General features: G+C 36.0%; 1 protein-coding gene, 1 long non-coding RNA gene and 1 pseudogene across 3 annotated transcripts in view; 2 read left to right on the top strand and 1 right to left on the bottom strand.

The window, feature by feature from the left end:
- Positions 1–24,385, top strand: part of LOC125965222 (uncharacterized) — a 420,463-nt gene that overhangs the window by 369,525 nt on the left and 26,553 nt on the right. The gene's annotated exons all lie outside the window — the stretch shown is intronic.
- PDE3B (phosphodiesterase 3B) overlaps positions 1–24,385 on the top strand; it is a 178,663-nt gene that overhangs the window by 137,858 nt on the left and 16,420 nt on the right. Inside the window, exons 8-12 of one of the 2 annotated variants that reach the window (XM_012536521.3) lie at positions 4,359–4,510; positions 5,581–5,718; positions 6,712–6,823; positions 9,844–9,957; positions 22,577–22,776. In XM_012536521.3, the coding sequence (XP_012391975.1) occupies positions 4,359–4,510; positions 5,581–5,718; positions 6,712–6,823; positions 9,844–9,957; positions 22,577–22,776 (716 nt within the window). The remainder of the gene's footprint in view (positions 1–4,358; positions 4,511–5,580; positions 5,719–6,711; positions 6,824–9,843; positions 9,958–22,576; positions 22,777–24,385) is intronic. The other variant, XM_033404443.2, reaches the window with a different exon arrangement.
- On the bottom strand, positions 21,595–22,192 carry LOC117196365 (dynein light chain 1, cytoplasmic-like; annotated as a pseudogene).

The following is a 24,385-nucleotide window of genomic DNA, read 5'->3' as shown; positions in this document are numbered from 1 at the left end:
TACTCCAATAAAGATGTTAAAAAGAAAAAAGAATAAGAGAAGGATTTTTGCTTTCAGCACTTGTATTCAATATTTTACTGGCGGTTCTAGCCAGGAAAGTTTCTAGAAAGATAAAAAAATAAAGATATCTGAGTGGAAATAAAGAAATAAAACTGTCCTTATTCACAGATCATTTGTAGAAAATTTCAAACACACACACAAACACACACACACACAATTATTAGAACCAATAAACAAGTTTAGCAAAGTCACAAGATCAAAGTACAAAATCAATTTTATTTCTCTATAGCAGAAATGAACCATCAAAAATTGAAATTTAGAAAATGTTTCCATTCATAATAGTATCAAAAAGAATAAAGTTAAAATAAATTTAACAAAAGAATTAGGAGATTTATAAACTGAAATCTATAAAACGTTGTTGAGAAAACTAAAGAAAGAAAATTAAAGAAAAATTAAAGAAACTAAATAAATTGAGAGGCATAGCAAACAGATTGGGAAACTCAGTACTGTCAACAGGCTATTCTTCCAAATTGATCTGTAAATTCATTGCAATTCTGATCAAATTCCAGTAGGCTTATTTTGGTAGAAATTGACAAATTGGTGTTAAAATTTACATGGAAATACAAATGGCCTAAAATAGCCAAAACAATTTGGAAAAATAACAAATTTGGAGGACTGATACTACCTGATTTCAAAACTTATTTCCACTTCAAAAGACACCAATAAGAAAATCAAAGACAAACCACAGACTGGGAGAAAATATTTGCAAATTATACATCTGATAAAGGTCTTATAACCATGACATATAACTCTTTAACTCAATAGTAAGTCAACCAACTCAATTAAAACACAGGCAAAAGATTTTAGATATTTTGGTGAAAGACTTTTGGTGGAGGATATGAAGGATATAAATGAATGGGTAGTAAACACATGAAAAAATTATTAACATCATTAGTCATTAGGGAAATGCAGATTAATACTACAGTGAAATACCAGTAAACTCAAACCAAAAAGACAGACAATACCAAGTGTTGGCAGGGATGAAGAGAAATTGGAACTTGTGCATTGCTGATGGGATTGTAAAATGGTAAACCCACTTGGGAAAACATTTTGACAGTTTCTTTAAAAGGTAGACATGGAGACTTCCCTGGTGGTCCGGTGGTTAAGACTCTGTGCTTCCACTGTGGGGGGTGTGGGTTTGATCCCTGGTTGGGGAACTAAGATCCCACACACAGTGTGGTGCGGCCAAAAAAAAAAAAACAAAACACAAACAAACAAAAAAGTTAGACATAAATTTACCGTATTACCCAGCAGTAACATGGATAAGAATTTACTCAAGAGAAAACATATGAGCACTCAAAGACAGGATTATGAATGCTTATGACATCATTATTCATGATAGTGCTAAACTGGAAAAGATCAAAATGTCCATCAACTTGTAAATGAATAAATATCATGTGGTATATCCATACAATGGGATTCTGTTTAACAAAAGAAGAACAAACTGCTGACACATGCTACTACGTGGATAAACTTCCAAACATTATTCTAAGTGAAAAAAACTAAGCTAAAAAGATTACATATTGTTTGATTCTATTTATATGAAATTCTAGAAAAGGCAAATTTATAGAGACAATAATCAGAATAGCAGTTGCCTGGGGTGAAAATAAGGATGAACTGTAAATAGGCATAAGGGTACTTTTTGAGGTGATGAGAATGTTCTAAAACTAGACTGTCATGCATAGAGAGCAGACTTGTGGTTCCAAGAGGGAGGGGTTTGGGGGAGACATGCGGTGGGAGGTTTGGGTTAGTAAAGTATTATATATAGAATGGATAAACAACAAGGTCCTACTGTGCAGCACAGAGAACTATATTCAATATCCTATGATAAACCATGATGGAAAAGAATATTAAAAAAGAATGTAGGACTTCCCTGGCAGTCCTGTGCTTAAGACTCCACACTTCCACTGCAGGGGGCTCGGGTTCGATCCCTGGTCAGGGAACTAAGGTTCTGCATGCCGCACAGCGTGGCCAAAAAATAAAAAAAAATAAAAGTATAATGTATATATATGTATAACTGAATCACTTTGCTGTACAGCAGAAATTAACACAACATTGTAAATCAACTATACTTTAATAAAAAAAAGACTTTTTTGAATCTAAAGACCAAAGCAATCAGGTGTTTTGAAGATAATGATGATAATAAAAATTCTGGGCCAAACAAACAAACAAAAAAACTAGATTGTCATGAATATTGCAGAAGTCTAAATTTTCTAAAATTATGGAATTATACACTTACTCTGAGTGGGTTTTATGGCATGTAATTATACTCAATAAAGCCTTTTAAAAACCACAACAGATTATTAATTCTCACAGTTCTTTGCATTGACTGGTCTCAGCTGGGAGATTCTCACTTGAGGGCTGTCATGTAATTGCAGTCAGATATTGGCAAGGGTGACAGTCATCCAAAGGATTGATTGGACTGAGTTTCCAAGATGTCTCATGTGTCTGCTGGCTATTGACCAGTCCATTTAAATATGACCTCTCTCTGGTCTTCTTCCAACATTTTGGCTGGAGGCCAAAAGAGGAGGCTATGAAAGCTGCCAGTCCAGTTAATGGCTCAACCTAGACCAGACAAAGTTGTCATTTCTGTCATATTCTGTTAATCAGAGCAGTCATGTGGCCTGTCCAGATTCCAGGGGGTTGGGAAATAAATGCTCTCTTGATGGAGCAATAAGAATACATTTCAAAAGAATGCATGTGGGATAAGAGATAGTACTGTGGACATCTTTGGAGAAGAAATTGCTATATTTATTTCATCTGTTTTTCTTATTATCTGTAAGATATAGTTATTAGGAATTTAGATCATTAAAAAGTAAATCATGTACTTCAAATGTCAACAAGTTTTGGATTGACAGCTATTTTAGAACATAATTGTAGTTAGTGCCTTAACTTACCAAGAACAGTTGAATAATCTGAATTTTTTAATTTTCTTAAAGTGTGTTCATTTGGAAACATTTGAAAAGTAATATTTTCCAAAGGGTAATACTTCCTGATCATGATCAGTTAATGATTTTTTAGTATATTCAGTGTGTTAGGTTCAGATTTGACTGACAGTTATTGATCAACTATTATGTGTACCATCTAGTAAAATAGGTGTTATTATCCACATTCTACAGGGGGAAAAGCTTGCCATTATTAAGTACAAAAATCAGGATTTAAACCTAGTTCTTCTGAAAGAACATCTATATGTGTATAACTGAGTCACTTTGCTGTACAGCAGAGATTGGCACAGCACTGTAAATCAGATAGACTTCAATAGAAATAAATAAATCAATCAACCAACCAACCAGCCTAGTTCTTCTGAAAGTCAACTCGAATGAGTACTCTTAAAAACACTTTTACTTTAAAAAATCCCTACATATTGAAAAATAAATAAATCCTAGGTCTGTGGCTTGATGAATTTTCATACATCTAATATACATATGTAGTCAGCACCCAGATCAACAAACAAAATATTACCAGCACCTCCTCTCATGCCCCACTTCCAGGAATCTCCCCCAAAGATAATGTTTATCCTGTCTTTCAATACTCATGTGTGTCAATTTTGATATGTTTTTGAACTTTTCATAAAGAGAATTGCAGAGTATATACCTTTGTGTCTGGCTTCCTTCACTTGACATTGTATTTTTAAAAATCATCCATATTGGTGCATGTGATTGTAGTTTCTTCTGTTTGCTCTGTAGTGTTCAATTGTGTGAATACACTACAGTTTGTTTATTCTACTGTTGATGTGTTTGGGGAAAGTTTCCTGGTTAGCATATTACAAATAGAATGAGTATGAATATTCTTTTGCATATGAGTGAATGAAATGTAGCTACCAATGTTGCTTCCCTTTTCCATGTAATTTGGGAAAAAGAGTATTATTAATCACATTGGTAGAGAACTCACAATTCATAACATTGTTCTAATTTTTAGATGTGCCTTAATCTCATCCATAATTATGAGTTTAGAATTTTCATATCCAAAACTCAAACAATTTCAGGTATTAGAAGTAGTTTACATGAAATTGGTTTTAAAAAAATTTCCTACTGAGAGGGACTGACATTTTCTCACTTTTATAATGAATTTCCACTCTCTCTTTCATCCATGAGTAGCTATATCAGGTGAAATATTGCCTGAGCACAAGGTACCTGGGCCAACTGGTCCAGCAAGATACAACTTAACTGTGTCATTAATTTAGATTGAAGGCCAGTATGGTTCGATTTATCTGAATACTTTTTACAAATTTTTCTTATAAAACTGTTCATATAGGACATGTTTTATTCTTGTTTATTACTTTAAATACTTTTTGAAAGGTGATGAAGACAATACCGTTTTCTCAAAAGCATCATTCAACCTTACGGAAGCTCAACAAGAAGTGGAAACAGAGAACAGAGACTGCAGAAAATTACTTTGGGAAGGTGATAATCACCTAAAAGAAGAGGCACAGAATGAAGAGCAACCAAATGTAAAAGATAAATTTTCAATATGATTATGTAAAGGTGAAATATATTATTAGTTAGTACTAAGCTTATTATTTTTGCCCAGAACAAGGTTTTTAATATAATGATTTAAAAAATTTTTTTACTGAAAAGTCACTATTAACACCTGAAAATAGAGTTTCTTTAAATAAATGAGGAGTTTGGGATTAACATATACATACTACTATATATAAAATAAACAACCAGGACCTACAATATAGCACAGGAAATGCTACTCAATATCCTGTAATAACCTATATGGGAAAAGAATCTGAAAAAGAATAGGTATATGTATATGTATAACTGAATCACTTTGCTGTACACCTGAAACTAACACAACAGTGTAAATCAACTATACCCCAATTAAAAACAAAAAAAAGAAAGAAAACCTTCGGTTAAAAATAATTACTTTTAAACTCATCATCCTAGAATAACTAAGTGCGTTCATTTTAAAATGGACACATTTATTTGGTTGTATAGTCAATATATTACTTTCTATGCTGATTTTTTTTCATTGTATGTGTTAAAATATGAAAAAATAAAGTATGTGCATAGTCATTAAAAACAATGAAAATAACCTACTTATAATTGTAGGGGTTTTTTTGTTCTTAATATTGTTTTTGTTCTTAAAGTTCAAAATCTAAGCTTTTTAGGAAAAAAAAATCCATCCATTTCTTTTGGGAAGTTATCCTAGTAATAAATGTCAGTTTAAGTTTCTATTATCCTTTGATACCTGTAACTTCCAAAATGAAAATAATGGATTTTAGATTTGTGTAGTGTTTTGGAAATATAATAGTTTTATTTATAAAAGTAGTGTAAAGACCAATAAGTCTTTTGATACCTAGAAGACATGTTTATATTTGTCTGAAGATAACATTCTACAAAGAGAATTAATAGGAAGTACAGTTTATATTTGAGAATAACCATTATAGAAAATAATACTGACCATTTTTATAGTGTTCATTTATAAGTGTTCTCATTTAGCTATGGATTTAACAATATTTATAAAAAGTAAGGTTAAGTTGGTTTGGTTTTTTTTTTTCCCCTACATGTACAGATTGAACAAGAAGCATCACGGGACCTGATTTTAATAGAAGATTATGACTCATTAATAGAAAATATGGGTAACTGGAATTTTCAAATTTTTGAACTTGTAGAAAACATGGGAGAGAAATCAGGAAGGATCCTCAGTCAGGTTTGTTTCAAACCCCTACTGCTTTATTATAAGTTACTTTTTTCTTGAATCTTTATAAAAAGCAAAATCTAAAGATGTATAATATTGGTTTAGGTACAAGTTCAACATTGTTCATTGAATTATTTTTTTTCACAAATGAAATTTTCAGTAGAAAATTTGAAAAGAGAAACCTGGATATATAAACCCATATATATATAAACAAATATATTATTATGTATATAAAGTATTTCATAATTATATATATATTTATATGAAAAGTAGTTTATTTGCCCATAATAATGGGATTTAATTTACACTAAAGAAGTAATAAAGATTTCCTTTTTATTAAATCTTGAGGTTGAAAAGGACATGAAAGGTGATCTAGTTCTTTGGACTGAAACTTATGCTTCGTCGTTTTCACCGGTCCTCCCTGTGCTTTACCCAAGGCCAAATGGTCCATTTCATGCTAGAACCATGGAAAAATATTTCCATTTTACCTCCCAGACTCAAAGTTCTTCCTGGTGGGTCCACACAGCAGCATCAGATTAACCTTCCTGAAATACTACTCTCATTAACTCCAAAGCATCTTATTTATGAAATGTGAGAACATAAAGATAAATTATGTGGAGGACACACAATTTATCACATTGAATTCTTTAGGGACAGAAATGTGATAAATATATTGTTCTGACTTCTTTTAACACCTAGGACTAGAATAGAATACAATTCATATGCCTTTCAATAAATTGTGAATGAAAAGCTAAAGGGAAGAGTGGAAAAATTTCAAAACTGGGACATGATATTATAATCATTCTTTGGTTTTCAAGGGCTTTAGGGCAGTATCTTCCTTTTTCATATTTCGGAAAGAATTCACTATAGGGAAGTTTTTAATAAATTACTTAAGTTAAAGGCATATACATGGTTAACTTTCCCAAATGCAAATCACAAAAACATATTCAACTAGAAATAGAAATTCCGATTTTTAAAGCGAACTTTCTTTTCATTAACATGTAGGTTATGTATACCCTATTTCAAGACACTGGCTTATTGGAGATATTTAAAATTCCTACTCTACAATTCATGAACTACTTTCGTGCATTAGAAAATGGTTATCGAGACATTCCTTGTAAGTATTAAAATATATGATTTAAGTTGAAATAATACTGGTTTTGAAATTCTTTATAAATTCCCTTCAGATAGTCCCTTAAACACTTTTAAAATTGCATGTTTGGAAAAGTTGGAAGATAGTAATTTAAAAAGAAAATCTACATCCTCCTACCCAGAGTTAACTGACTACTGTTAACATTTTGGTAAGGGACTTCCTTGGAGGATTGGTGGTTAATACTCCATGCTCCCAATGCACGGGGTGTGGTTTCGATCCCCCGTCAGGGAACTAAGATCCCACAGGCCATGCGGTGCAGCCAAAAAATTAAAAACAAAACCCAAAAAGACCCATTTTTGTATATATCCTTCAAGACTTTTTCTTATACATACTTATTTTTTATGAAGTAAATCGTAATACCTATTTATAATCTGCTTTTTCATGTAATATAGTATACATCTTTCTATGTTAACAATTATTCATATGAGTACCTTTTCAAATGTTTGGTAATTTTAAGTCATGAGTTTCATAAATTTCTTTACTTTAAAATATTTAAAATTTATCCATAGAATTCGTTTTTTAACTGTGTCCTGATTTGTGGAATAATTTTGTTTGTTTTTTTGGCCACACGGCTTGTGGGATCTTAGTTCCCCGACCAGGGATTGACCTTGGTCCTCGGCAGTGAGAGCAAGGAGTTCTAACCACTGGACCGCCAGGGAATTCCCTGTGGAATAATTTTTAATGGCTACTTGATTTTATGATACAATAGAATTTTAATTTTATATTAGGAAAAGGTACAATTTTATGTGTTGATCATTCTACAGTTTACCTCCAGGTGGACACACTTTTGGGAAATATAGAGAGAGCAAATTATTCTTAAATTGGCCTCATAAATAATGGTGATGCTTAATAATTTAATGTGTGTTATATGTACTATAATTACCACTTACAAAGTAGGCATTTTGAAAAGTGGCTGAATTTTATAAATGGAATAAAGTGATATTTTAAGGTGGACTTCAAGGGCAGGGGGATTGAAAAAAGAAAGCCATGGTGGGGAGTTTTCACGGTCACCTCCAATTAGGATATATTGGTTAAGACAAGAGTCTCTGGGGAATTCCCCGGCAGTCCATTGGTTAGGACTCTGTGTTTCCACTGCAGGGGGCACAGGTTTGATCCCTGGTCAGGGAACTAAGATCCCACGCACCCACGTGCCGTGCTGAGCAGCCAAAAAAAAAAAAGTCACTGGGACCTAACTTTTCTAAATTTTAGGTTCCAAATTTATAAATGGGAATAACAATAGTACCTACCCCATAGGTAGTGATAATAACGTAAAGCACATATCAAAATTCATGGCACATAGTAAATGGTCAATAAAAGGTCATGATTGTATTAATAATAAGCTCCTAGTGGGTTGACATCATATCTATAGTCTAAACATTCAGTATTGTATCATTTGCTAATGCTACATGGAAGGTACACATTAAATATTTGTTGAAACATCAGCTATGACTATAATCATTAGATTCACAAAGGTTATCTCATTTAATCTTTGTTGGAAAGGTTGTATTATCTACCTTTTACAGGTGAGAAGTAAAAATTCGGAAGGATCTTTCCCAAGATCATAAAACTGGAAATAGCAAAACTGGGTTTCACTTGTAGGTCTTGCCTTTTCACATAGTGGTATTTCAGTAAACCAGTGTTTTATTGATCATATACTACACGTCAGACACTATTCTGGATGTTTATATAAAGGTATATACCTTTTAACATGTACTCCTTATAGCAGGCCTGAGAGAGAGTTATTTCTTATCTGGCGAGGCGGCTGTCCAAGTATCCAGAATTTTTAACTGTTCTATGTGCCTTTGTGCAGAAATTGTTTTGTTTGCAAACATGGGTCTCCATAACCGAGACACTATTTGCATATTTTTAAGTTAAATTTTTTTTTTACATCTTTATTGGAGTATAATTACTTTACAATGGTGTGTTAGTTCCTGCTTTATAACAAAGTGAATCAGTTATACATATACGTATGTTCCCATATCTCTTCCCTCTTGCGTCTCCCTCCCTCCCACCCTCCCTATCCCACCCCTCTAGGTGGTCACAAAGCACCGAGCTGATCTCCCTGTGCTATACAGCTGCTTCCCACTAGCTATCTATTTTACGTTTGGTAGTGTATATATGTCCATGCCACTCTCTCACTTTGTCACAGCTTACCCTTCCCCCTCCCCATATCCTCAAGTCCATTCTCTAGTAGGTCTGTGTCTCTATTCCTGTCTTAAACCTAGGTTCTTCTTGACATTTTTTTTCTTAAATTCCATATATATGTGTTAGCATATGGTATTTGTCTTTCTCTTTCTGACTTACTTCACTCTGTATGACAGACTCTAGGTCTATCCACCTCATTACAAATAGCTCAATTTCGTTTCTTTTTATGGCTGAGTAATATTCCATTGTATATATGTGCCACATCTTCTTTATCCATTCATCCGATGATGGACACTTAGGTTGTTTCCATCTCCTGGCTATTGTAAATAGAGCTGCAATGAACATTTTGGTACATGACTCTCTTTGAATTATGGTTTTCTCAGGGTATATGCCCAGTAGTGGGATTGCTGGGTCTTATGGTAGTTCTATTTGTAGTTTTTTTAAGGAATTTTAAAAGTCACAAAAAGCAACCGTAGGGATTTCCCTGGCACTTTCACTGCAGGGACCCACCCTAATTTGGGAACTAAGATCCCACAAGCCTCGCAGACTGGCCAGAAAAAAAAAAAAAGCAACCTTAAGTAAATTAGCCCTGGTAATGCTGCCTTTTCTTTGACCCCTCTAATATGTTTTCATAGTATATGTGAAAGTTTTTAAAAGAAAGCTTTTTAACACATCAATAAACTTTTACAAAATAAGATGAAACAAAAACAATTGTTGGAAATTATTCTAAGCCATATATTTTATTTATGAGGATACAGTATGACTAGAAAGTACTTTTTAAAATGTCCTATGTTAAAAATAACAATGATCATTTTTATAAAACATTTTGGTGACTTTAGATCACAATCGTATACATGCCACAGATGTCCTACATGCTGTTTGGTATCTGACAACACGGCCAATTCCTGGTTTACAGCAGATCCACAATGATCATGGAGCGGGAAATGAAACAGGTACTTCCTTCTATAAATCTTTCCTTTAATTATTTGATTAGGAATAATAAATCATACTATCTCATTTCATTATCTCTGTTCTCTTAAAAGTTTTATTAAGTAAACTTTGGTATATATAAAGGACTATGTAAATTTTGAAGAATAATGACATGCAAATTAGGAAACCCACTACCCGTCTTAAAAGTGAGGTTAAGATTCAGTACTACTCAACCTACCATGTTTCTTTTCTGTGTCCCACAGTGCTGCCTTCTTCACTGAGGTAGCCAATATCCTGAATATGATAATCATTTATTTGCTTTTCTTTCAATTCTTAGTTTTTTTGTTTTAGGTGTATCATGTAAATTTAAAATATATGACATTCCCAACAAAAGTGGACATGTTTAAAATCTTCATATAAGTATTTAAATAATAATATTAAAGAACTTGTTAACATTCAAATTTTGTTTCCTCACAAATGTAACTTTATACAAATATAATGAATTATAACATTCATGGCTCTCTCATTCTAGTTTATAAAAGAGGGGAGACGGGAATTACCTGGTGGTCTAGTGGTTAGGATCTGGCACTTTCACTGCTGTGGCCTGGGTTCAATCCCTGGTGAGGGAACTGAGATCCCAGAAGCTGTGTGGCCAAAATTTTTAAAAATTAAAAAAAAAGAGGAGAAATGCTCCAATAAAATACACACATGCACACGCACACACACACACACACACACACAAATCAGGACAGAATTTGCTCAATTACAAATGCCTGAGGAATATTACCATACTAATCAGTGTAAATGTGATATAGTCTTAGCCACTGCTTTACATTCTTTGGTGGTTTAAAGTACTGCCATTGTTTGATGGATTTGCCTTATGTCACTGGTTCATTTTTGTCTGCCATCCATACTCTTTTGTAGAGCTCTTCCTTCCTTCCAGTAGTTCCGTGCTTCCATCAGAGATCATTTTCTTCAGCCTTTTTGTTTGTAGATGTATTTTTTTAAATTTTTATTTATTTATTTATTTTGGCTGCATTGGGTCTTCATTGCTGCACGCTGGCTTCCTCTTGTTGGGGCAAGCAGGGGCTACTCTTTGTTGTGGTGCACGGGCTTCTCATTGCAGTGGCTTCTCTTGTTGCGGAGCACAGGCTCTAGCCATGCGGGCTTCAGCAGTTGTGGCACGTGGGTTCAGTAGTTGCGGCTCGCGGGCTCTAGAGCGCAGGCTCGGTAGTTGTGGCGCATGGGCTTAGTTGCTCCACAGCATGTGGGATCTTCCCAGACCAGGGCTCAAACCCGTGTGCCCTGCATTGGCAGGTGGATTCTTAACCACTGTGCCACCAGGCAAGTCCCTATAGATGTATTTATTTTGTCTTAGAATAATGTTTTCTTATTTCAGCACATTTGTAGATACCTCTGGGTTCATCTTCTGACTTCTATAGTTTCTGTTGACAAATCAGCCATAAGTCTTTTTTCTCCTTGAAAGTATTATGTCCCTTTTCTCTTTGCTATTGGTTTTTAACATTTTGACTATGATGCACTCAGATGATATTCTTTGTATTCATCCTATTTGGGGTTCACTGAACTTCTTGAATATATTGATTAATATCTTTTGTTTTCTATCACACTCTTCAAAATTCTTCCAGCCTTCTCCCACTGCCCAATTCCAAAGCTGTTTTCACATTTTTTAGGTATTTGTTACAGCAACACCCTACTTCCAAGTGCCAAAATCTGTATTAGTTTTCTATTGCTGCTGTAACAAATTACCACAGACTTAGTGGCTTAAAACAATACAAATTTGGGGAATTCCATGGCAGTCCAATGTTTAGGACTCTGCACTCCCAGTGCAGGGGGCATGAGTTCCTACATGCCACATGGTGTGGAATGTTTCCTTGCCCCCTCCAACTTCTACAAGCCACCTGCATTCCATGGCTCATGGCCCCTTCTTCAAAGACATCAGCGTTGTATCTTCAAGTCTGTCTCAGACCCTGACCTTTTCATCCTTCAAAAGAATTAGCAAAAAGTGGTACAGCTACAATGTTGGTTTTCTGTCCAGAGTACACATTCCTGACAGTGCATCTCCTACTTTTAATATTTTTTGCAGTCTGAACAGGTTGAGAATTTCCCAAATTATCAAGTTTTGCTTAACAGTTCTCCCTCATTTTTCTCTTGCATTTTATTTCAAACAGTAAGAAACCTGGCTATATATATTTAATACTTTCCTTGGAAATCTCCTCAGCTAAATATCTAAGGTCATTGTTTACAAGTTTTTTATTCCACATATGCAGCACACAATTCGACTAAGCTTTCTGCTGCTATCTTGACAATGATCCTCTTTCCTCTAGTTTCCAATTATGGGTTCCTCTGAGCCCTCACTGGCAGTGCCCTTGACAGCAGTTTTCTACCACCAGCCTGTTCAAGATGATTTAAGTATTCCCTAAGGCAATGCCTGTTTTCTCTTCCATGCACTTTACTTCCTCCTGAGTTATTACTAGCAATGCTATAAGTCCTTATACACAATATTATGGAATCAAGTATGTGTAGAAGACAAAGCTTCCTTTGGGAGACCAAGTAGCTGTTGAAATGTAAAATTGTGGTAGAAACAAAGACTATAAGGACTATGGGATGTGCTGCCTTATTCTGATTGCAATGGAGAATTAATAGAAAAAAAAATGATGACACCAAAAGTATAAGCAACAAAAGCAAAAATAAACAGTGTGACTACATCAAACTAAAAAGCTTCTACACAGCAAAGGAAACAATTTAAAAAATGAAAATGCAACCTACAGAATGGGAGAAAATATTTGCAAACCATATACTGGGTAAGGGGTTAATATCCAAAATACATAAAGAACTTGTACAACTCAATAACCAAAAAACAATCCAATTTTTAAAAATGGGCAGAGAAACAAAATAGACATCCAAATGGCCAACAGGTATATGAAAAGGTACTCAGCCTCACTAATCATCAGGGAAATGTAAATCAAAACCACAATGGGAGGCTTCCCTGGTGGCGCAGTGGTTGAGTCCACCTGCCGATGCAGGGGACGCGGGTTCGTGCCCCAGTCCAGAAAGATCCCACATGCCGCAGAGCGGCTTGGCCCGTGAGCCATGGCCGCTGAGCCTGCGCGTCCAGAGCCTGTGCTCCGCAACGGGAGAGGCCACAACAGTGAGAGGCCCGCGTACTGCCAAAAAAAAACCACAATGGGATATCACCTCACATTTGTTAGAATGGCTGTCATCAAGAAGGCAAGAGGTAAGTCTTGGGCAGGATGTGGATATAAGGGAACACTTGTGCACTGTTGAAGGGAAGGTAAATTGGTTCAGCCACTGTGAAAACAGTATGGAGATTTTGATTCCTCAAAAAAATAAAAATAGAACTATCATATGAAGTAGCAATTTCTGGGTATATATCCAAAGGAAATGAAAACAGAAGTTTAAAGAGATATACACACTCCCATGTTTATTGCATCATTATTCACAATAGCCAAGACATGGAAATAACTTGTCTGTCAATGGATGAATGGATAAAGAATGTGTGTGTGTGTGTGTGTGTGTGTGTGTGTGTGTATGTGTATATACACACAATGGAATATTATTCAGCCATGAGAAAGAAGGAAATCCTGCCATTTTCAACAACACGGATGGGCTTGAGGGCATTATTATGCTAAATGAAATGTCAGACAAATACTTTACGATATCACTTATGTATGGAATCTAAAAATGTTGAACTTGTAAAAACAGGCCATGAGTGAGGGAATTGGTGATATGTTGTTTAAGGGTACAAACTTGGAACTAGTAGATAAACAAGTTCTGGAGAGCTAATGCACAGCATAATGATTATAGTCAACAGTACTATATTATAAAGCTCAAAGTTGCTGAGAGACTAGATCTTAATTGTTCTCACCACAAAAAGGAAATGATAGTTATGTGGTGTAGTGAGGTGTTAGCTAATGCTCCAGGTGGTAATCATATTGCAGTATACAAATGTATCAAATCAACACCTTGTATACCTTAAATTTACACAGTGCTTTGTGTCAATTATATTTCAATAAAAAAAAGAAATGAAATGACACGTTTAGAGTTTAAATGAATGGTTAGAGAACCAGATAGCTAAAAGATTCCTTAATTTTTATAGTAGTAGGATCATAACTACTGAAAACATAATCCAAAGTCTGATCCTGAAGTTACCTGAAATACAATTCAAGTTGAGTTCATGGCCTCACTAAGCCTCTTATGTTAGAACTATGGTATCAATTGGGAAAGAAAGGACCCTGATAACTAACTGGAAGGGGAATATTTGAGTAGATTTCAGTAAATCTGATTACCCTGAACCCCTCAAATCTTGCTGTACCTCCCTGCTGAGAAACAATCATTTCTCCTTGTGTTGGTTGCCTGAAGACCTTGTAACAACCTCACCTGAGATTCTTGACTTGTAGGGGAATGTTATTTCACCTCTAAATCCAGTCCCACCACCTCTCATTTCTTTGTGATCCATAATTAAACTCATATCTGCCAGGATCTAAGTCTGAACACCAGAATAATTTCCTAAATTTATATTGGCAGAAACCTGAGGAATATATGTGGGAATGGATTTAAAGTGTTACAGCAAGGGAAAGGAAGGTAATGGTTGATCATTCTGAATTTATTGATATAGGTGTACCTATTAGAGATTCTGGATTCAGGGCATTAGCTTGAGTGTTCGGCAGTGGCCCTAACAGTTTGCTCCATTCATTGTCTGAAATCTAGGCATGAAGAGAAATTGAGGTGTCACAACTTCCTGATATACCGTGGAGGAAGGAATTCAAAGGCTTACACTGATAGGATATTGAAATGGATTGGTCATGTAGTCTTCCCACCCATACCTAACCATGTCCCTCAGAAGTGTCCCCCTTCATCAGTGTTGAGAAATACATTGCAACGCTAACTCCTGGAGGGTAAACTACCACACTGGCCCACCAATCATAGTAGGGGCTTACGGAATTTAGATGATAAAAGGACTTTTGGCCTGGGTCCATCTCATAGTGGTAGTTCCCTGAACCCACCCATTTTTGGAATGCACAGTTGGAATAAACATATTTAGCAACTGGCAGAATCTCTCCATTAATTCCTTGATCTCTGCAGAGAGGACCATCATGGTGGGAGGGGTCAAGTGAAATCTCCTGAAACTGCCTCATTCTAGCAAAATAGTGAACCAAAGCAGTACCTTGTTTCTGGATGGACTGCAAAATTAGTGCCACCATCGAATGCTTAATAAATGCAGGAGTGGTGACTTCCATCACATGCTATTTGACCTGTGGTACTTTAGCTTTTACACAAGATGAATGGATCTTGAAAAATGATGGTGGGTTATTCTAAACTTCATCAGGTGGTGACTCCAGTTGTCACAGCTGTTCCAGATAAGAATTTTTGAATAAGTCATCCCCACTCATCCTATTTGGTACACAGCTGTTAATCTGGAGAAATGTGTCTTTTTTTATACCTGTTAGCAAAATCCACAAGAAGACATTTACTTTCTCATCTGGCAGGCATAGCAGTACACTTTCATCATCCTAGTTCTGGGCTATATCAAGTCTCCCATTCTGTTATAATCTCGCCTAGTCCCATAAGGTATCAAAGTGGTCCAGTATAATGACCAGATAATGCTGAATAGCTCTACTGTGCAAGATGTAACAAATATCCTAGATACCTTGATAAGAGTGCCAGAGGAAGAGAAATGAGAGAACTTGCACAAAAATTCAGAGATTTGCTACCTCAGTGAAGTTATTAGGAATCTGGTTGTCTAGGATATGTTGAGGTATCCTCTCCAAGATTAGGGACAATTATTTTGAATTCTCTACCTAGAGTGCTCTTTGGATTCTAAAGGCAAATTTACAATATCTCAGTACTGCTGCTCCAACCCATGAACTGTAAGGCTACGAATTTTATGTGCAACTCAGAGCAGGAGAATCATGTGAAGCAGTTTCAGGGTAGTGTAAGCTGCTTGGACACTTGGCAATATGACCCTCAACACATCCAGCAGTTTTCAGAGTGTCTTTGGCAGGTAGGGATCCTCTGTGGAGTTATAGAAGATCACTACAAGGGAATCATAGTATTAGTCCTTAGGATTTTGAGGCAGTGCCCATCCTTCTTCCTCGGATAACTGTTCTTTTTGTAAAACAGCTGCTAGATTGTTACTGGGCTCTGATAGAGTTTGAATATTTGACCATGTGCACTAAGTTACCACATGACCTGCCTGTCCTAAACTTGGGCCCTCTGACTCTCCTAAAGTTGGCATGTACAGTATAGCACTCAATCATCAAGAGGAAATATTAAATACAAGGTTAGTTTTGAGCTGCCCCTGAAGGAACAGGAGACTCCAAATATGAACTCAGATTCCTATGGCAGCTATTGCTAATACGTTGGCACTCTTCCTTAATCCATATGGCCTCATGGGGAATTACCCATGACTGGGTGACTGAAGGAGAAAAGACCTGGTTTCTAGATTGTTCTGTCCCATATACCAGTCAGTACCTCCTGAAAGTGGATGACTACAGCTTTATAGACTCTCAAAGGTATCCTTTGAAGGATAAAAAGGGGAAGGTAAATCCAATCAGTAGGCAGAACATCAAGCAGTAAATCTGCTTGTTTATTTGGCCTAGAGAGAGAGATGACCAGGAGAAAGGGTCTACACAGATACATGGCCCGTGGGTAATAGCTTGCTTGGATACTTAGAGTTTTAGAAGGAAAAAGATTGGAAAATTGGTGATAAGGAGTTCTGGGAAAGAGATTTGTGGCTAGACTTCTCAGAGTGGAGGATATCTGTTTCCCATGTGAATGCTTACTGTAATGGTTAATTTTATGTGTCAACTTGGTTGAACCATGGTGCTCAGACATTTGGTCAAATATTTTTCTGGATGTTTCTGTGAGGCTGTATTTTAGATGAGATTAACTCATCAGTGGATTTTGAGTGAAGCAGATTGCTCTCCATAATGTGGGTGGACCTCATCCAATCAGTTGAAGGCTTTAATAGAACAAAGACTGACTTCCCCCCAGAAAGAAGGAATTCTGCCTGCAGACAGCCTCCATACTTGAACTGCAGCATTGACTCTTACCTGGTTCTTCAGTCTGCTAGCCCATACTGCAGATTTTGGACTTGCCAGCCTCCATATTCGCATGAGCCAATTCCTTAAAATCTCTCTCTCTCTCTCTCTCTCTCTCTCACACACACACACACACTCTCACACACAAACACACACACTGTTGGTTCCACTTCTCTGTACAACCCTAACTAATACACTTCCCAAAGAGCATTCCCTGCAAAAGAGGCTCTCAATAATCAAGTAGTCAAAATGACCTCTTCTCTTGATTATCAATCAGACTCTGTCCTTAGCTACTCCCGTTTTCATTTGGTGGGCTTATAAACACAATAGCCAAGATGGCAAGAATGGAGATTATGTATGGGTTTAGCAACACGGACTTCCTCTCACTGAGGCTGACCTGACCCTAGCTTCTGTTGAGTGCCCAGCTCGGCAATAGGAGAAACCAATGGTGAGCCCTTGATATAGCACCATTCCCTGGGGGAATATCCAGTCATCTATCTGGTAGTAGTAGGTTGATTATATTGGATCCCTTGCCTTATAGAAGAGACAACTTTTGTTCTCACTTACTCTGTGTATGGATTTACCTTTACTGTCTATAGTGCTTCACCATCACCATCTATGAACTTAGTGAATGCCTTATTCACCATTGGCTTATTATATACAGTATTGCATATCAAGGAACTCATTTTTGCCTCAAAAGATTGTTGCACTGGGCTCATGCTCACAGAATTTACTGATCTTTTCATGAACTTTATCATCCCACAGCTGGCCTGAGAGAATGACATATTGAAGACTCAGTTGGGGCACCTGTTAGGTGAAAACATTTTGTGGGGCTAAGGTGCTGTCCCACAAAATGTGGTTTATTTTCTGAACCAGTGACCAGTATATGGTACCATTTCTCCTATTTCAAGAATACACAAATCTGTGAATCAAAGAGTGGGATTAGGAGGGTTTTTTCTGTTACCTCAAATGATCCACTTAGAAAATTTTTGCTTCTCCCCCAACCCCCACCAAAACAAACAAAAACTTGGCTTACACACCTTAGTTCCCAAGGAAAAATGCTTTCAATAGAGGACACATAAAAGGGAAACTGTAAACTGAGACTGACATCTGGCCACTTTGTGTTCTCCATGCCTTTGAACCAGTAGACAGGAGGAGGATTCTGTACAAGGTCAGGTGATTGATCCTGTCTGATCCTCATTATCAAGAAAAAATAGGGTTCCTACTACACATGGGAGGATGTATGTTAGGAACCCAGGGGATTCTCTGACCTTTTTGGTACTCCTATGTCCAGTGACAAAAGATAATGAAAAACTGCAGTAATCCAGTGCCATAAGGGTCACTAATAGTACAGACCCCTGAAAGTATGGGTCATCCCACTGGGCAAAGAACCATAATCAGTAGAGATGCTGGCTGAGCAAAAAGGGAATGAGGGATGGGTAGTGAAATAAGAAAATGATTGAATCCCAAACACAGCTATGTGACCAGTCACAGAAATGAAGTCTATAATAGCCATGTATTTTCCTCATTGCTTTGATATATATTGATATTTATTTTATATATTAAGCATCTTTTTTTCTGCCTCTTTCTCACTCTTCTACCAGTCAGTATGCAGTTGATGGAAATTTGGGTTCTTTCCACTTTTGGGGTGTTATGAATAATGCTGCTATGAATATTCTACCAGCTTTTGTGTGGGTATATGTTTTCATTTCTCTTGGCCATATACCTAGTTTTATGGAATTACTGGGTCATAAGGTGACTCTGTGGTTAACATTTGGAGGAACTGCCGAACTATTTTCCAAAGTGGCTGCACTATTTTACATTCCCACACACAACGTATGAAGGTTCCACTTTCTTGTTATTATCTATCTTTTTGATAGCCATTCTAGTAGGTGTGAAGTGGTATCTCATTGTGGGTTTTTTGATTCACATTTCCTTAATAGCGAATGACATTGAGCATCTTTTCATGTTGTTATGGGCCATTTGTATATCTTCTTTTTCCATTTAAAAATTGGTCATTTGTCTTTTCATTACTGAGTTGTAGAAGTTCTTTATATATTCTGGATACAAGTATCTTATTAGGTTTATGATTTGCTATTTCCTCACATTGTGTTGTCTTTGCACTTTTTTGATGGTGTCTGTTGAAGCACAGAAGCTTTTAATTTTGATGAAGTTTATCTTATTTTTTCTTTCATTACTCATGCTTTTGGTGTCATATCTAAGAAGGGTTTGTGTAACTCAAGGTCATGAAGATTTACTATGTTTTCTTCCAAGAGTTTCATAATTATAGCTAGCTCTTAAGTTTAGGTCTAGGATCCATTGGAGCTAATTTGGGGGGATGAAATAAGGAAGAGGTCCAACATTCATTCTTTAGCACATGGATATCTAGTTGTCCCAGCACCATTTGTTGAAAAATTTTCTTTATATATTCTGTACATGGTTGGCTCTTAAATGTTATGAAATCAGTTTCTACCTTTTAAGATGTGAGCATTAAATGAAACAACATGTATGAAAGTGCCTTGCATCACGCAGGGCATAGTTGGCTCTCAACGAGGTCTTGGCACGCTTGTCCAAAAGCAATTGACCATATATATGAGGATTTATTTCTGGACTCTCAATTCTATTCCATTGATCTATGTGTCTATCCTATGCCAGTACCACGCAATCTTTGTTACTAAAGCTTTGTAGTAAACTTCGAAATTATTCTTCTTTCTCAAGATTGTTTTGGCTAATCTGGATCTCTTGCATTTCCATATGAATTTTAGGGCCAGCTTATATATCTCTTGTACCAAAAAAGCCAGCTGGGATTTTGGTAGGGATTGTGTTGAACCGTAGATCATTTTGGGGAGTATTGCTATCTTAACAATATTAAGTCTCCTGAACCATGAACATGGGTATTTTTCTACTTATTTAAGTCTTCTTTAATTTCTTTCAACAATATTTTTTAGTTTTCAGAATACTGGTTCTGCACTTCTTTTGTTAAATTTATTCCTAAGTATTTTATTCTTGTTGATGCTAGTGTAAATGGAATTGCTTTCTTGGGTTCATTTTTTGATTATTCATTCCGAGTGTGAAGAAATAAAATTGATTTTTTGCATACTGATCTTGTACCCTGCAACCTTTATGATCTCATTTATTAGTTCTAATAGTTTTCCAGTGGATTTTTTAGGATTTTTCTGTATACAATCATGTCATTTACAAATAGAGGTAGTTTTACCTCCTCCTTTTCAATCTGGATGCCTTTTACTGAGGCCTGCTTTTATTTATTTAATTTTTTAAAGATTTTTTTTTGACGTGGACCATTTTTAAAGTCTGTATTGAATTTGTTACAATATTGCTTCTGTTTTATGTTTTGGTTTTTTGGCATGTGGGATCTTAAGCTTCCCTATCAGGGATTGAACCCGCACCCCCTTCATTGGAAGGTGAAGTCTTAACCGCTGGACCGCCAGGGAAGTCCCGTGAGTCCTCTTTTTAAATGAGATCTACAGTAGTTATGTTTAGTTGTCCTTGCCATCTATTTTCTTTTTTATACTACTAATTTTTATACTACTAATGTTAAGTATATACAAACTAATGTATTAAGATCCTAATATGTCAATTCTAAGTAATTATTGAGTTTAAAAGGATTTTTTGGCCATTTTTGATATTTTGTGTATATATTGTAAATTCTAGGGGAAATACAGAACGCATATAATGCAGGAAAAATTGAAGTTATTGACTGATATTGGTAATTAAAATCTTATCAGAATTAAATATATCTTTATCCATACATTTAACTGTCTTGTTTTTACTTTTTATAATTATTTTTAAAAGTAACTCTAGTGTGGGTAATTCTAAAACTCAATTTAGATACAAAATATAAACAGCATGAAAATAATTAGGTATCTTTATAATTATCAGTAGTGTGTGTTAAAGTCATTATGTTAAAACATTCTTGTGATTGCAGATATTGAGTGAACTAAATTATGATAAAGTCCTTTTGGACTTTGACAAGCCAGGGCATTATTCTGAGTTTCCACTGGTGAACACACCAATGAAATTTAGTATCTCTCTAATATCCTTGAGGTTTTATTTGCTGTCTACTCTCAATATAGTTTATTATTTCCTTCTTAATACTTTAAGATCCCTTTAGCAAAAACAATCTAGTGACTATCTAAATGGAGACAGCCACCCAATTACAAAAAAAGGAAGAAACAAATGTAAGATATTAAGGACACCAAAAGCACAGTGCTGACAGTGAAAACACTGTTTCTAACTAGAAGATAAAAAGAGTTATATTGACTGAGTCATTCCTCAGTTTTCCATGCCTTTTCAGTTTTCATAGTTTTTCTTTACAGTATTTTATAAGGGGCTTCATGGAAGGAAAAAGAAGAGGAAGAAGGGTTGTAGTCAGGGTTACAAATGAAAGGTAATCTATCTGGATAAGATTTGAAAAGCATCTATGTTGAATAGCTTACTTTGTTAATATATTAAATTCCTAAGTCTCTATACTATTTCATGAAATGTTATTCTCTAGGTTGGTTTTTCCTGTTACCCCAGCCATTATATCTAACCATTAAATAACAAATGTTTAGAAAATCAGAGGTTTGGCTTTTTTATTATTTTTTTTAAACGCACACTTCTCCAACACATTTCTTTAAAGGAATGGATTTTGAAGAGAAAAACCATGAGGCAGAGAGGTATGGGATAGAAAATACAAATGTAAGCTGTTTTGCTAATTGCTTTATGACCACAACAAACTAGTACAGAGAATGCCCTGTACAAAACAACACAATAAAGATCGAGGTGTTCCCTTAGGCAAGGCTGAAGATTTCAGTCTCTGGTATTTGGAATTTAGGTTGCAGTCCTTGTTTTTGGACGGATCACTGGGTGTGTGGCACAGTCCATGCTTTTAACCAGATTTGAACAGGAGAATGGCCACTTGGCCCAGATAGAAGTAGATGAAGTGTTTGGTTTCATGTGTCACATAACTACCGAAGTTCCTCCCCACGATGCAGTGCCAGGTGGGGTTATACTTCTTGTCAAACTGCTTCTTGATATGGGCCGCAATGTCCTTCTCTATATTATATTTCTCCAATGCCTGAGTAGCACACTCCACCGAGCCCTGTTGCATCTCCTCCGACATATCGGCATTTTTGATCACAGCCTTTCAGTCACACATGGTTACCGAAGAGCAGGGTCTGGCCCACTGCAACGTTCTCCTGGGGGAGGGGCTGGCGAGGCTCAGACCCTTTGAGAGTAGCGATCCCTACTGAAGCCATGGTGCATCTATCAATCAGAGGTTTTTAAAAATTATCACTAGCTTGAGTAACAGCATCATGAGAATCCTGTCATGTCCTGTAAAGTGAGTGACTTCAGGGTCGTGTTTAACAGTATTCCTCTCTATTAGCATGTATGTTGGAAATAGTATACTATTTTATGTCCATGTTTATAAATAGAGTCTATTTCTTAGGTAAGTCAACAAATAAGATAAATAATGACATTACCTGTGGGAATCTCCTTCTTAGCCTCCTTGTGAGGATATTATGTGTAATGCTGGGTTATTTTGCTTGTTCCTCAGATTCTAACGGTAGAATTAACCCTGGGCGAATTGCTTACATTTCTTCGAGGAGTTGCTGTATTCCAGATGAGAGCTATGGCTGCCTGTCTTCAAACATTCCTGCACTGGAATTGATGGCTCTGTACGTGGCAGCTGCCATGCATGATTACGACCACCCAGGGCGGACAAATGCATTTCTAGTGGCTACAAATGCCCCTCAGGTAGGAACTACTTTTTCAGAAAGTTTAAGGAGTGGTTCTGAAATTTTACAGCCATACTGTATTTCCCTTTGTAAACCATTCTTCAATTGAATCATTTGGCCGTTGGATAATAACACACGGCAGTGATATGACATGTGCTTGTGCTGAAGAATTAGGGAAAAATCATCTTCAGCTGGAAAATAAATAAAATGCTCCTGAAAGAGTAATTTGCTACTTTTATGAAATTCTGGAGTCTTTGCTGTCAATATCTTTGCCTTTGATCAAATTGATAAGACTTTGACTAGATGTAAGACTTACTCTTCCTTCTAGCAAGATCCTTCATATGCCTAAAAGCTATAATGACTGAGAACTGTTATTATTTTTGTTGTTGTCCTCTTTTTTTCTCTAAGACATACCATAATATGCAGTCTCTTAGGTCTGCATATATTCACATATGTAAAAAATCTTCTAGTACATTATTTTTGTATTCAGTACAGCTGATAAGGTGCAAGATTCCTTTAGGGTCACAATTTGCATAAGAGGCAGGAGTCCCCAACAAATGGATATTGTAATTGCGATGACTTTAAACATTAGGACTTGGAACTAGATAGTCAGCCCTCCATATCCAGGGTTTCTGCCTGCATGGATTCGATCAACTGCAGATCAAAAATATTTGAAAATTTAAAAAATTCCAGAAAGTTCCAAAAAAAGCAAAACTTGGAATTTGCTGCACACTGGCAACTATTTACATTGTATTAGGTATTATAAGTAATCTAGAGAAGATTTAAAGTATACAGGGGATGTGCGTAGGTTATATGAAAATACTACATCATTTTATTAATAGACTTGAACATCTGCAGGGGTCCTAGAACCAATTCCCTGCAGATGCTAAGGGATGACTATACTTGGTTTTAAGCAGAATTTAGTGTGGTTGTGAATTTTTGTTTAGGCTGGTGATTCCTGAAATGTCAGCTTCGTATTTCTGCCTGCCTGCCTTACAAAGAGCAAGTTGTCAATGATTGTTTGCTGAATTCATCTTACTTCCTCACTTTGTTGCTCTGTGTTCAAAACTCAGTTCTGATTCTTTCATCTTTTATAGCCATTCTCTGTGTTCCTTTTCTCATTTCTCTGACACACTCCCACTGCTTAAAATATAGGAGATAGATTCTCTACCCAGAACAAAATTCAGAAAGAGAAGATTAAAAGTGCTATGTAAAAAAAAAAAAAAGTGCTATGTAATTCATTTTCTCCAGTTAGACTTCATCTCTTCATAGCTCGTGATTTCCACAGGTAACTTTTAAATGAATTTCAATCTAGATACTAATATTTTTCCACTTTCTAAGAATTGCTTTGGGAGAAATTTCCCACTAAGGAACACATTTCCTCATTTGCAGTCCCATTCTGCAAGAATCAGACGCCCATTTTCTCTAGCCTAGCACTTCACAATCCTCGTCCTATGGCAAGTCACAGACCTGGGCAGTAGTGGCACAGTGGAAGAAGTACTGGTCTTCGGATTGAGAGACCTGAGTTTAATTTCTGGTTACCTACTATTAGCTGTGTGACATTAGGCAAGTAACCCTTATCTTTCTGAACCTCAAAATATGTACCTGATATGACTAAAAGAGATAAC

Source organism: Orcinus orca, chromosome 8 (assembly GCF_937001465.1).
Source record: "Orcinus orca chromosome 8, mOrcOrc1.1, whole genome shotgun sequence".
Classification (NCBI taxonomy): domain Eukaryota; kingdom Metazoa; phylum Chordata; class Mammalia; order Artiodactyla; family Delphinidae; genus Orcinus; species Orcinus orca.
Note: the sequence above shows the minus strand (reverse complement) of the source record. Positions and strands in the feature narration are given on the sequence as shown.